At 43.4% G+C, this 14,397-nt stretch overlaps 1 protein-coding gene across 1 annotated transcript in view; it reads right to left on the bottom strand.

The window, feature by feature from the left end:
* LOC121171848 (contactin-associated protein-like 5) overlaps positions 1–14,397 on the bottom strand; it is a 462,350-nt gene that overhangs the window by 293,864 nt on the left and 154,089 nt on the right. The window contains exons 5-6 of the mRNA XM_041003565.1: positions 6,890–7,093; positions 556–740 (exon numbers count right to left, since the gene is read on the bottom strand). Of these exons, the coding sequence (XP_040859499.1) occupies positions 556–740; positions 6,890–7,093 (389 nt within the window). The remainder of the gene's footprint in view (positions 1–555; positions 741–6,889; positions 7,094–14,397) is intronic.

Below are 14,397 nucleotides of genomic sequence, written 5' to 3'. Positions count from 1 at the left end.
TGTCCACAGTATTGGGCAACTCTTGGCTGTCTGTTTGCAGAGCTTTGGCATGGACACTGTTGCTTTCCTTGGAGCCACTTTGACAGCAGAGCAGGGAAGAAACAGCTCTGTCTCTGTGAGTCAAACAACCGCCTGGGAGTGGGAATCCGTGACAAGAGCTCATACTCCAGATTCTAGATTCCTGGAGATCTCCCATTGCAGCTAACTATAGTTGTTTAAGGAGGCAAGGACTGGGCGTGCACACAGGTAGAACATAGCAAAGAATCAAGGCATGAAAAGGAGACCTGCCAGCTACTGTTACATGAGCGTCGCTGGACTGATACCTCCTGTGTTGTTCCCCCACCTCACTACTGGGTTTCTGGCCGGACTCCACACCCCTGATTGACTACGAGGCATTAAGGGTGAGGAGATGAGACCCAGGGCAAAGATCCTCAAGGCCTCCCACTCTGCCTTCCACTGATCTGTTTACCACTTATTGACTTAGGTATGTACGAGCTCACTCATTACAAGCTCTCCAGCGAGCAGCCTGGGCACGTGCAGGGAGCATCCACTCACCTCATAGTCAATGTCCAGGGCATCCGCTGCACCCTCGGACCGGAAGTGCTGAGTGTACCTGTCCACGGTGAAGTTCACTTGCTTGCCCACCCGCTCAATCAGGACCGAGTGCCAGTGTTGGTCGTCGAGGAAGCTGCCCAGGGTGGCTGAGGGTAGACTGTTGCTGAGCCGAGCCTTGCTGTCATCTGTGAGCGGGGGAGGAGAGAGGCAGAGGGAAAGTTTGAGTGCTGCCGGAAGACCGCCTTTAATCGGAAACATCACAAACAAAATATTTCAGTGATTGGAGTTTTTTTTTTTTTTCTTTTCCCCAAAAGCAAATGTGAATCCTGCTAGGGGAAAATTACCCATGATCTGACCTCATGTATTGAGTTGCCTTCAAAATGCAGGCATGCTATATCCAATTGCCTTCTGGGTAAGGGCACAAGGTGTCTAGAAAAGATGAATGGATCTTGTTTTTTTTTTTTTTTTTGAGAAACTTGCACCCTTAAATATATGTGTGAATATTACAACGTTCTAACAAATCCAACATGGAGAAGTTTACACACTCCATGCCACCATTCTCTATCCCAAAGGTAGACAATGAAGGACCATCTACTTGGGTCCACAGCATTGGTAGATTTGAAGCACTGGGAGGTATAGCACACGTGGCCAGGACCCCAACCTAGTTTAATTGATGCTTACACTTGCTTCTTGAGAAAAAATGGTGTGTTTTCAGCACTTAAATAATAAATGAAAATACATTCGTTTGAGTGACCGAAAGAAACAGGATGAATTAAATAGGCAGATGAGCAAGAGTTAGTGCATCTGTCGGTCCACACCCTAGATGCCTACACAGCCAGGTTGAGTTTACAACCCAATCAGGGACTCATCACCTAGTACCTCCCACAGTCTGCTGAGGAGGAGACTGGAGTCAGGAACTATTACCCAAACCCGGTACTTTGATGAGGGCTGTAGGCATCTCAAGTGGTGTTTAAACCTCTAGCCCCAATGATTGCTCCAAGAGTTGAACAGTGAAATAGAGAACAATATCCTACTGGCCATAAGTGAAAAAGCGGACAAAGATAATTTTCCTTTGTAGCAGCAGCACTCAGTTTTTGAGTTTGAGAAAAGAGAGCTGACTTGGAAAGCGTGCAAACAGGAAGCAAGGTTGAAAAGATGATGGCAATGGAAGATTACAGATGAAGGTGGAGTTGGGAGATACCACTACACCTGCTTTTGTACATATGAGTGGAACTGAGACAGGGATTTTATAACCTTCGTCTTCAATACTCTAAGGGAAAATGGTGTACATTTTACAAATAAGGCAACTGATACACACACATGCCACCATCAAATTACCTTCTCCTCTGATTGCAGCATGGGTATTGAAGACGCACACTTACTAGAGCTTGGAAATCTCCCTCCGCAGGATCTGAAAGAGGCCTTCCTGGCTCTCTGCCTCTCTCCCAACTTCCAATTTTATGGAAGTCCTTCAGGGGCTCCCTCCACCCATAAAAATCACAGCTTTCTCTCCCTTCTTGCGATCAGCCAAGTGGACAGTTAGGTACAATCGTAAACAGTCAGCTCTTTCCCCATCATTGGAGAGGAGTTGATTATGGGATAGTTTTGTTCAGTTCCCTAAGTGACTGAGGTGGGAGGCTTCTCTCCTCTCCCCAGCACAGGGTCAGCAGCCTGTGCCACACAGCAGCTGCAGATGCAACAGCCACCACTTCCACCTTCTCTTGGCACTCAGGCTTGACACCTGCCACCTGCCACCTGTAGCTTCACAAGGGGATGCAGGAGTGAGCATCAAGCAAAACTGGAGGATTTAGTGGCTGACTGTTTGTATGTTTGTGAATTTATTCCACAGATACTGCTTTCTGAACTTCTGACGGATTACGCTAATGAATGAACACATGTTTTTCTTCTTTCCTCTCTACATTCCAGCATTTTTCTTTTGTTGGTTTGGTTTGTCGGGTTTTTTTTTTTAATTTTATTTTACCCATCTCCTCCTCTTTTACCACTTTCTTTCTCTTATTCACTCTCAGGATTCCTTCCCCTGGAATGACCAGAATTCATTGCCAAGAACCTGGAGCTGAGATGAAAGAGAATGGAAATCCCTGTCTCCTTGCATACATGCCTTTATTTACAAAATGAAAACTTGTCCAGGGGTTAACACTGCCTCAAGGAAACTGAATGGGCCTCATGTGTGGTTAGTTCCAGGCAGCAAATCAGATAAGATTTAACATCGGAGTTTTCTTTGTATATTTGAATCTCATTTTTTTTCCACCTGAAAAGATGAACACTGACCGATTCATATATCCCAAAGGTGAACCATTTGAAAATCTCAAGTCCCTTCATGTCACTGACAGAAGCATCAAGGAAATAAACTATAGCTTCTTGCTTCACTTGTTAGTTCCAAGTCCTGCTATTACGAGCTTGAAGGGTCTACCGATCTGATGTCAACACAAACAATGATTAAACAGTTTCATGTTTGCCAACAATAAGAACTCCTGCTTCCAAAATCTAATTTGTGAGTTGATCCAATGGATGATGTTTTCTTTTGAACTTCTGGATACAATAGAAAATCTTCCCTTCATATGTTCAACCACGTGCTAGGATCTTACTCATGCTTTCAGAAAACGTTGTTAGGGATATACAGGACAGCAAAGAAAGTTTCCCTTTAGTTCTCTTTATTTAAGTTTTAATTGCAAAATACACATGTATCCCAGCTTCTCCCTTTACACGGAAGCTATTTTGGGAATATTTCTTCATCAAAATATGAAAAGCTTTACCACTGACTTCATAGCTGCACCATATTCCCTTTCATGAAATATGTGAAATTTGGTGTCAATCGTTTTCACGGTCTAGCTCCTTGACTACAGCCATGCCTTGCATAGGGTGGATGTGTTGTGTGAGTGCAAGAGTGCATTTTCATAGCATGTACTCTTGGATGAGGAATTGGCATTCAAAGATACAATTTTTGCAGTTTTGGCAATTTTCAAAACATTGGCAATTTTAGCAGAAAATGCCAAATTATCTATAGGAGCTGAATCTTTGAATCTCTAGCAAATTACAAGAGTGCTTTGTATCACGGGCTAGCCTACATAATGTGATCTAACGCGGTAATTTTGCCTATTTGATGGATAAATAATCAATTTCAATATAGTGTTAATGTGGGTTTTTAATGCGATTCTTTTACTAGGAATGAAGTTGAAAGCTTTTTCATTTGCCATTCTTTTGCTGTGGACCGCTTTATCATCTGTTGCTTTCTTTCTATCAATTTTCTTGCCAATTTATATTTAGTCCAATTTGATATAAATTAAGCAATTTTTGAAGTTGCTTTTCTGTGTTTCTCTAATTTCTAATTCATTCTTCATATATTTTTGTTTCCAAAGGCTTAAGAGTTTTTTTCACCTTCAATGAGGCTGCTAGATTTTTATAAGAGTTTCAAAGTGTCTCCCTACACAAGGTTCATGAAAAGATCCTGCCAAGTTTATTTGTATTTCCTCTCATTTGAAACTTTTTTCATATTATTAGAATGAGCAATTGTATGTTCTTTTTGTTTTATATTTTGAAGTGGCATCTAAGTTGCTAGAAGCTCACTATTTTAAAAACTGGATGAGAGTTTTTTTAAAGTAAACTTGGTGTGTCACCTCCAGTTGTAAGAAGTAACACTGAGCCTAGGACGATAGCCTATTGGCTAAAGTCCTCACCTTGCATGTGCTGGGATCACATATGGGCACTGGGTCATGTCTCACATGTATCACTTGCCTTTAGCTCCCTGTCTGTGGCCTTGAAAAGCAGTAGAGGATGGCCCAAAGCCTTGGGACCCTGCACCTGCTTGGGAGACCTGGAAGAAGCTCCTGACTCCTGGCTTCGCATTGGATTAGCTGCAGCCATTGCAGCCAAGTTTCAGTGGTTTCCGGTGTTTGAGGGGTGAAGCAGCATTTTGAATCCCTTTTCCTCTTACACTCATAAATAAAAATTGAAAAGATAGAAATTTAGAAAAAAAAAACAAAAACACCACACTTCTATATTTAGCACCTTTCCGGGAACACGGCAGGCATTCCATTAATATATGAATTGACTTATTAAAATACCCAAAGATCAAATAAACTGAAATGAACTTTCACTTCACTGAATAATGTAAAGGAGTTTCATTGATGGGTGAGCTCATGGTGCAGTCAAGAGCTTCGAACTCGGCACTGTGTCCTTGAGCAAGGAGCATCCTTCTTTGAAGAGGTCTGAGTTCCAGGAGTCTGACTTCACTGCAACTGTGCGTACAGCGGCTCATGCAAGCACTCTCTCTGCTCAAAGGCACTGAACTCTCGTAAAAATAAGTGACCCGCATGTACTACTATTGGTGTCTCAATGCTGCATTTTAGCTCTTACAACTCTACCTGGTTGCATAACGTACACTCTTCTATGTAGGTTCAGGCTATCAGAATTCTACAGAGGATAAACAGCCACAGGTGATCTGAATGACTTGTAACAAGTAGAATGGAATCTGTCTAAACCCCTTATGGATTGGAAGGAGAAATTATTTTCCTGTTTAGCAGTGCTAGAAAAATATCCCGAGGAAAATGGGCACAGAGGAACCACTTAGTTAAAGCTTATTATAACATTGATTGGCCCAAAGTCAGACACAGTGAGGGTGACCAGGTAATAAGAAATCAGAGTCATAAAACTGTCATTTGGGTCGCCCAGTGCAGTAGTCTAGTGGCTGAAGTCCTTGCTTTGAATGCTCCGGAATCCCATATGGGTGCCAGTTCTTACCATGGCAGCCCATTTCCCATCCAGCTCTCTGCTTGTGGCCTGGGAAAGCCCAAAGTCAAGAACAGCCCAAAGCCTTGGGGCCCTGCACCACTTGGGAGACCTGGAGGAGACTCCTGGCTCCTCTCTTCAGATCAGCTCAGCTCATCTCCATCCATAGCACCGACTTGGGCAGTGAATCAATGGATGGAAGATCTTCTCTGTCTCTCCTCCTCTATGTGTATCTGACTTTGCGATTAAATAAATAATAAATAATAAATAAAATGAATCCAAAATAACATGTTAAGCTTACATAGGGTTAGGCATTTGGCCCATCAGTTGAGACAGTGCTTGAAATGTGTTTGTTCAGCACCCCTGCTTCTGACATGACTTCTTGTTCATGTAACCCTAGGAGGAAGGCAGTAGGAGACCTGGATGGACAGACAAGCTCCTAACTTTAGCATGGCATGTTGTGCCCATCTGGGGACAGAACGAGTTGATGGGAGGTGTTTGTTTATCATTCAAAGTTAAGTCATTATTTTTTATAGTAACACAGATCACATGTGTAAAATTCTTTTTTTTTTTAAAGCATATTCTTGTTTAATTTTAAAAAGCAGTTTGGAGAATAGGTATTACAACAAACAAGCTGAGTGTCTGAAATGTAAAATGTTATTTTTTTCCAGACTCTGTCTTTACTAGGGGTACCATTTGGCATTCAAGGCCTTGTAGTGTGAATTTATTTTATTACATTGCATTATGTGACACAGTTGTTAGGAGATTACCAGCGTATAGAATTTTAAACAATATTTATTTTTCTGCTATTTTCCCAAGCTCTCTAAAACTGACATTTTTTTTTCTTTAGTTTAATCATTTTTCTTATTGCGACCATATCTTGGCTGTGTACGATGTCTTAACCGGCTAATCCTCTACATTCAAGGGTCAGCGTAATCTATGAATGTCTGTTTGTGTCCCGGCTGCTCCACTTCCAATCCAGCTCCCTGCACATGGCTGGGCAAGCAATGGAAGACAACCTAGAGCTTTGGGACCTTGCACCCATGAAGAAGGACCTCTTCTGGGCTTGGTTTCAGCACTTGACTCCACTCCTGACTGTATCTTCACACCAATAAAGACCATGGGAGGATGCAGATGATAGTTTAGGCAACTGGATTGCTGTTATCTATCTGAAACACGTGGATATGCTCCCAGCTCTCGGCTTCAGCTACCTTGTCCACTGCAGGCATCTAGTGGAGAGAATCAATGGGTGGGAGTTCTAGTTCTCTCTCTCCCTCTTTGTCTATCTGTGTCTATTTATACTGGCTCTCTGTATCAAAACTAAAGAAAATTCTGAAAATAAATACATTTCCTAAGTGTACTTTAGAGCTTGAGATACTATGAGGAATGGATAACTAGGATAGAGAATTTATCACCGAACAATTAGCTTGCAGCTCTTCCTAAGTAGCTATATTACCTTGTGTCAACGAGTACTATCTCTGGATCAAACACATTAAAACAAGATACTTCTCTATCCCTGTGATGATGAGGGGAGTATGTCTAGCAAAGTATGCCCTCGGATTGATAGGAAGATGGAAAGCAGCCATACCCAAATTGAGATGCAGGGACAGCCTTCCCTTCCGCAGCTCCAGGGTGATGTGGTCTCCGCGCTGACCCTCTCCGTGGAACAGGACCCCATCTCCTTGCAGGCTCTTGAACTTGAGGGAGATGACGTCTTTGAGAGTGCTCATCAACTTCTGACTGAACCGGTACAGCAGCGAGCTCCGGCCATCAAAGTCGGCCACATCAGACTCTGCGCGTGGAGACAGGTGGGGGGAGAGAGAACATTCAGTCGCTGCTCCTGTCTCCCATCCCCGCTGCTCTCCTGTTCACAGGAATGTTCCCAAGGTCTAGGACCTCCTCTCTGAACTTGGAAGTGCGGAGGCTCGGCCAACCCTAATTAGGCTCAGGGGGATTATTGACAAGCAACGCCACATACTGTGTCAAAGACAACGGAGCATAGCCTAGAGGTAAAAGCTCCAGTTAGTGCTGTGCCAGCTTTTGCTGCAGGGCACAGGCTGAGAATGCCACAGGGATCCCATCCAGCCTCCCTGTGTCACTTGCCCGCTTGTAGTACCTGCTCACCACTTAGCTATCCTGGTCATTTGCATCCGAGAACTGGGCCCTGCTCCATTTACCAGCTCAGGCTCATCATTAGAAAATATTTGTTACACCTTATCTGGCAAACAGCACCGTCTTCCAGACACTTGAGGACCAGCAAGATTCCTTTAACTAAGCAAGGAAAGTTTGAACAGACTGGGAAAACACAAAGAAACTTCATCACCTTCATGGGTGATGTATAGTGTTAAAAAAAAAAAAGTAGCATGATATTAAAATTTCTCACACCCAAACCAGCTTAATTTCAAGTTAAAAATTTAAATTTTTCTATGGACTTTCAATATATCCTTGTGTCCTTTGATCTTTGTCTTACCCTGCGTTTGTGTTATGTGTCACTTTATTGTTCATGTGCTAAGGCGTCTATTCATTAAAAGAGAAGGGCAGATGGTCACAGTGTTGATGGGTATAAATATTTTTGACAATCCTGTACCAAAAAGCCAAAAAGGACTTTTTGTAAGAACTGCTATTGCAGATTATTTTCATGACATTTTCTTATTTTTAAATTCTAAGCCTATTTAATTGTATCTTGAACCGTAAATTGAAACAGAATCGGTGTTTTTGTGTCTCACCGCGGTGGAGTGATGATGGTAAATGGGTATGTGGGGTGGTTGGGAAAACACATTTTTTTGTATTATTTAAAAAGCGACGAAAAGCCCTCAGCTTGAGCATACACAATAACTAAGTGCCTTTTAAACTGAAGATCTAAAAGCCTCTTTTGTAAATTTCTTTCTGAAACCAAAAAGAATCACGAGACCACACGTTCCTGCAGTTAGGCAATTTCTCAACTAATTCCTACAAACTAGCCTGACTTCAAATAATAAAGGGGGCTGAGGACTGCCTGGGCTCTAAGAAGAAACTACGGATAAAGAGAGATTTTTCTCTAACTAGGATTTTCACCCTTCTTAGAAACTCCCCAGCTCACATCATTCATACACCTGCTTTTGTTGTCTGACGTAGGCTTTTTCATCAGAGTTAAGGATGCTACGGACAGCCAGCAGCCATTAGTCAGGTGGTAATGAGGACCGTTGTGTAGATTAGAGCATAAGTATTAAACTAGCCTACCTTCATCACCCAGGGCAACTTTAGCTCACTAAGGCTGTTTCCCTTGACTACAAAATGGTGATCATTATGTGCATTAGGGAAGACTGTGCTGATAAATGAAGAGCACATACAACAATCATGCTGCGCTTGACACGTTATGCTAATGACTTCAGCAGTACGTAGTAGGAGTTGCAGCAATGACTAGGATGAAAAAACAGAGCCTCTTGCGGACCAGTTAGGCAGTGGTTGTCATTCTGCCCCCCCACCTGCCTCCAACAAAGGATGCCTTTTCAACTTTTGAGCCAACAGCTTCCCGCACAGGAGATGCCAACCTGACCCTGAATATTCTGCCCGGCTACATTCTGGATTCTGCATCTGGGCTGAAATGGGCCACATGTGCAGGGTGGATGAAATGTGTTTTCAGGTTTTCTTTGCTTGGTTACCCGACTGCCACTATGCCTCGCTCTGAGACAGTAATGTAGGACGGCAATGTAGGTGTCTTTAAGGAGAGTTCACACCCAGCGATGAGCAGCAAGGTCACACTGTGTCGCTCAGAGCTTAGAAAGAGGAATGCAGAGGAGGCAAGGGCTAAACAGGTCTTAAATGTCCCCATGGCATGAGTACAAGAGGATGTGGTATACAGCAAGGTGGCAGCAAGGCCAACAAGATAGAGCAAGGAATGGACAGAAGGCTGTTCTTCCTTTTGGACTGGAGTCACAGTGCAAGAGCTGCCATTTTCATAGTAATCTGAATTTTACACGTATCCCATGTCACATCTGCCCCTGCACGCTAGGCAGACAGTGTTTAAGATTGGTGCTCCATAGCACAGAGCACATCTCTGCATGTTCGCACATCATGTGGCCTGATGGGGGTCACTGTGCATAACTTGCTCCCTCGCATTCACCTCTCCCTACCACCTTGACACAGCAAGATGGTGCCAGCATCAGATGAGTGTGTGAGGTGGGGCAGACAGGGCCCTCGGATGGGAGACAACAAGGATACACACATCTGTGAGCTCCTTGGAAGTAACACTTAGCAAAGGGAAAAGCTAGCCTACATGAGAAGGTCCCCCACTGCTCTAAACCAGGCATGTCTATGGGCTCTACAATCTTTCTTGAAAAATGGTTCATGCTGTTCTACTCATGGCAACATCTCTTTGAAAGATGTGATAAGAAAGCTTGTGCTCAAAATTGCATCGATTTATATATATATATATATATATTATAGACACACACAAACACACACAAAAATACTATTTCTTATTTTGATATTATTTCTTCTAGTACTTTTATGATTTCATCTTTTGGTGGGGTTTGGCCACAAGGACACCTTCACAAAGGTGGGTTTCTTTGCATTCAAGTACTGGGTTGACATATTTCTTTTGGCTGTAACTGAAACACATCCCCTCTTTCTTCATCCGTCAAAAGTATCATCCACACTTGAACCCCTCAAAAGTCTGGTCAGTTGAACAACTTCATCAGTGACCTCACTGTGGATGACCTCTGCTGCAGGCGAGAAACCTCAGCTCCCTGGCACGTTGGGAAACTGAGCCACTGGATAGAAGAGAACATGGCTCCCCAAACACAGGCAGATATTTAAATGTGAAGTGTGGAGACTTGATTTAATGATGGCATCAGAGCGGTGGGTACAGGAAGTCCTTGGTCATTGAGGGCTGCTCTCCCAAGGCAGTTCTGAAGAGAAGGTTGATTATTTGAGTTTGGCTTATGGTCTCATTTTCATTTGTCTCTCTGCTTCCTGCCTCATCTTGAATCTTTCCTGTGTACCTGCTGTGTCTTGGCAAACTATAATCAATGTGAGAATAGTGGAGCCATCTGACCTTGTACTATGAACCTCTGAAGTGTAAAGCAAAATTACTGTACCCCTCCCCTGATATTTATCTCAGATAGTTGGGGTAAATTAACAAAAAAAAAATGATAATGCAGGACACACACACATGCATACATATGCTTCAAGCTCATATATGCATGTATGCACACATATTAGTAGATAGATAGATAGATAGATAGATATGAATAGCACTGAATTTCTCTTGAGTTTGGCTCTTCTGCCTGTATTATGGGGCCCAAAGAAACCCACCCTACAGGGCTGATGGGAGAATCACATTATTTCCCATTTGGAAACAAAATGACATTAAGTAATTGCCCTTCATTCAGCAGTAAGTGGTGAAGATTCTAAAGCTGGACTGAAGCTGGCTCAAAAACAGCATGAAAACGCGGTGTTTGGGTTTCTGGTTCAGTGTTCTTCCTGTCATGTTGATCAGGCACACAAAGCTCCATTGTCAAAGTCATCATCTACCTTCCATATTCTGAAAACAGCCTCAAAATTAGCCTGTTCAATTTTTAAAATATTTAGCTCAGAAGCAGAATGATAGACAGGAGGTGGAAGAGGGAAGGAGAGAGAGAGAGACAGAGAGAGAGAGAGAGAGAGAGATTTTCCATCCACTAAGTCACTCTCCAAATGCCCCCAACAGGCTGAAGCAAGAACAGAGAAAATTCCATCCAGATGTCCCAGGAGCCTGGCACGGACAATGATCTGCTCCTGCAGGATCAGAAACTCAAGGCAGCCAGAACTCAAACCTGCACTCCGATATGTGATGTAGGCTTCCGCAGCAGCAGTTCAATCAGCAACGACACCTTCCACGACTCCTGTATTTAACTTCTGCTGCTCCCTCTGACACATGCCCTCCTCTTCATGAGGCCGAGTGTCCCCCAAAGGCTCAGCTCAGCCCCCGGCCATGTAACCACATGCTAGCTTACAGGGCAGAGAGCAGAGTGATGCTTTGTGGAGCACGAAACAGCCTAGTGGGCAGGTGCAAGCTTTTATTTCATACCCCGATATTTAACAACAGCAGTTTGCCCAGGCAAGAAAACTCAGTCAATCACACTGAACCTTTGCGATGCTGATGGAGTTACACATGGAATGTATCAGCCATTTCACAGATGGAAAGACGGAGCTTTAGGATGGATTCAAGGCTTCCACCACTGAATACTCAATACCTCTCCCAATGCAAGGAAACAGCACTCCAAACTGCACTTAGATAAAGTGTGTTTAGAATGAAAAGTGCAAAGTATACTAAGTATCCTGGATACTAAGTATCCTGGATCCCAGATATTCCATGTTGGAAACAGCTCCCTGCTGAAGCACCTGAAAAAGCAGTGGGAGATGACCTGGGTACTTGGGTCCTGTGTACCTTGTGGGAGACGTGGATGATGTCCAACTTAGCTCTTGCGAACATTTGCAGCCTTATGGGGAGTGACACAGCAGATGGAAGATGGCTCTCTCTCCCATTTTTTTTTTCTGTAACTCTGACTTTAAGTGAATAAATCTCTTTAAAAAAATAACAAAAAATAAACAAAAAAGGAGTAAAGGAAACAAAGTGTGCTATAAAGTGCACGGAAGATAAGAGTTGGGTTTGCCATGGCAAATGTGGAGGCACGGGATTCTCCAAAAGGAGTTGCAAGGCACCAAGAAAATAACCAACAAAACTCATGTGCTCTCCATATATTACCCATGACAATTTCCCCAAGACTCTAGGAGATTTCTTCCTCTGGGTAAAGTAAACCAATCCCTAGGGTGGGGAAAATAGAATAATGAACACATATTCCCCAATTTAATGACTTTCCAACCCTGAGAGAGGTCTGTGTTTTCTCCCATTTGCTGAAAAATGAAAAAAGAAAGCTCACACAAAATGATGAATATTGCTAGAGGCACACACAAGAGAATACATTTCTAGGCCTTAAAGTCATACACTCCTCCTCATTAAAGAAGAGGAAAGATTGTGCAGGCACTGCACTAGAGCTGCTTTCCATTGCTATAACAGAGTATCTCAGACTGGGAATGTATAAAGGAGAGAAGCTAAACTTGCCCAAGGTTCTGAAAGCCAAGGTGTCAGCAAGTGTGCATCTCTGCTACTTCAGTTCCTGGAATAAAGTGGCAGGATGCATGTGGAAGGGAAGAGAATGAGAGATCTCTTGGCTTTATTATAACAACTCATGCTGATAACAACCTGGTCAGATTTGCAGGGATGAGCAGTTAGTCCTTCCTTGAGAAATAGCCCAGTGCTGTGAGAAAACAAATCAACCCACAGAGGCCCCACCTCCCAATGATGTCATGCAGCATTAAACTTCAGCACAGCCAATGGGAGATGGGTGTATGGCACAGTGATTAAACCACTACTCCTGGGCTCAGTGTGTTGCCTAGTGACTAAAGTCCTAGACTTGCACACGCCGAGATCCTATATGGCCGTCAGTTCTAATCCAGGCGGCCCTGCGTCCCATCCACCTCCCTGCTTGTGGCCTGAAAAAGCAGCAGAGGATGGCCCAAAACCTTGGGACCCTGCGCCCGCACAGGAGACCTAGGAGAGGCTCCAGGCTCCTGGCTTTGAGTTGGCTCAACTTCCAGGCGTTGTGGCCACTTGTTAAATGAATCAACGATGGAAGAACTTTCTCTCTGTCTCTCCTCCTCTCTGTATATCTGGCTTTCCAATAGAAAAAAAATTAATAAAATGAATCTTTAAAAAAAAACAGAAAAATGATCTTTAGAATCTTATTACAGCAAACTGATTTCAATTCAATCTGTGCTTTGTTAAGATAATGATGCATTGCCGGAATTCCTGATACTATGAAAAATAGGCCAATACACACAGGATTCCTCGGGATAAATACAAGTCATCCCACAACTTCTTTCAGGTCAAGATAAATCCAGCATGTGCTGCCCTCAGTCCCAGAGTTACTGAGATGCCAGCGTATGCTGTCTTCCCACTGGGCTGGCAATTGCTCATTGACTGTCCAAGCTTGTTTTCTGAGGAAGACAGCATTCCGCAGGAGCATTCTGGCATATGTGATGGATGCAGTTAGCTTGTCAACAAACCATTTTGAAAAAGGGTTCTAGTGCATGAAAGATTGCAAGCTCCAATGCTGGAGGAAGTTGGCAAGGGCTCAGGGCTGGGCTCCTTGCAAGGAGTCGGCTGTCCCTCAGCCTGGCAAGCTGGGGCTCTAGGAGGCAATTAGTCCCTCTCAGACCCTCTGTTCAAAGTAAACATGATTTCCAATACAACTGTATCTTGAAGGTTACTCTGCTGTATTATACAAGAAAAATGATAAATATTCAGACCGTGTGCTTGCCTTGGAGACTGTGTCATTTTCAGCTGGCAATCCACAAACCACAAGGGTCTCCACTGTCAGCTCAAATTTACAGAATCTCTCAACAGTTCGGTGACATTTCCAGGCCTTATCTAAAACTCTGATGACCTCAGATACACTGCAAGAATGGCTCTCCACAACGGAGCATAACTTCTAAGAACAGCTGTTCACACAAAGTTTGACATGCGCGTGCAAGATGACGGGTGAAATATGGGGACAATCGCAAAACAGCGAGAAAAAAAGAACAATCAAAGCGCAAAAACCAGATCGAGATTCTGAATCCCAGCACTAACCTCAGCAGGTGTCCTTCTCACTCCATCAGCTGAGCCTTCTGATGCCTACACTGCTGGGCTGTTTTCACTGCACAGACATCTCCGAGTACACTTAGAATCAGTAACTGCACTGAATAAGTTGTTAACTGCTGTGGTTGCATATGATTTGGCTATAGATATTTAAACTCCAAAGTCAGATGTTAAAATGACTGAGGGACTGGAAAACTTAATCCAATTATAGTGCTTATTAGGTGGGCCCAAAACAGGTCTTTGGTTTTTTGTAGATATAAGATCCAAGAGTAATTCTTGCAAGAGGATCTCTATGAAAGCCTGAATCAAACACCAATCTCTCTCTCTCTCTCTCTCTCTCTCTCTTTCTCTCTCCACATGCCTCCCCACTGCTCTCCACAACTCCCATGAGCAGTGAAGCCACTGTGTTGTGCCTTTGAAGCTTTCAAAGTGTG

This window comes from Ochotona curzoniae, unplaced genomic scaffold (assembly GCF_017591425.1).
Source record: "Ochotona curzoniae isolate NIBS_2020 unplaced genomic scaffold, NIBS_Ocur_1.0 scaffold_274, whole genome shotgun sequence".
In the NCBI taxonomy this organism is placed as follows: Eukaryota; Metazoa; Chordata; class Mammalia; order Lagomorpha; family Ochotonidae; genus Ochotona; species Ochotona curzoniae.
This window is presented reverse-complemented; position numbering and strand designations above follow the sequence as displayed.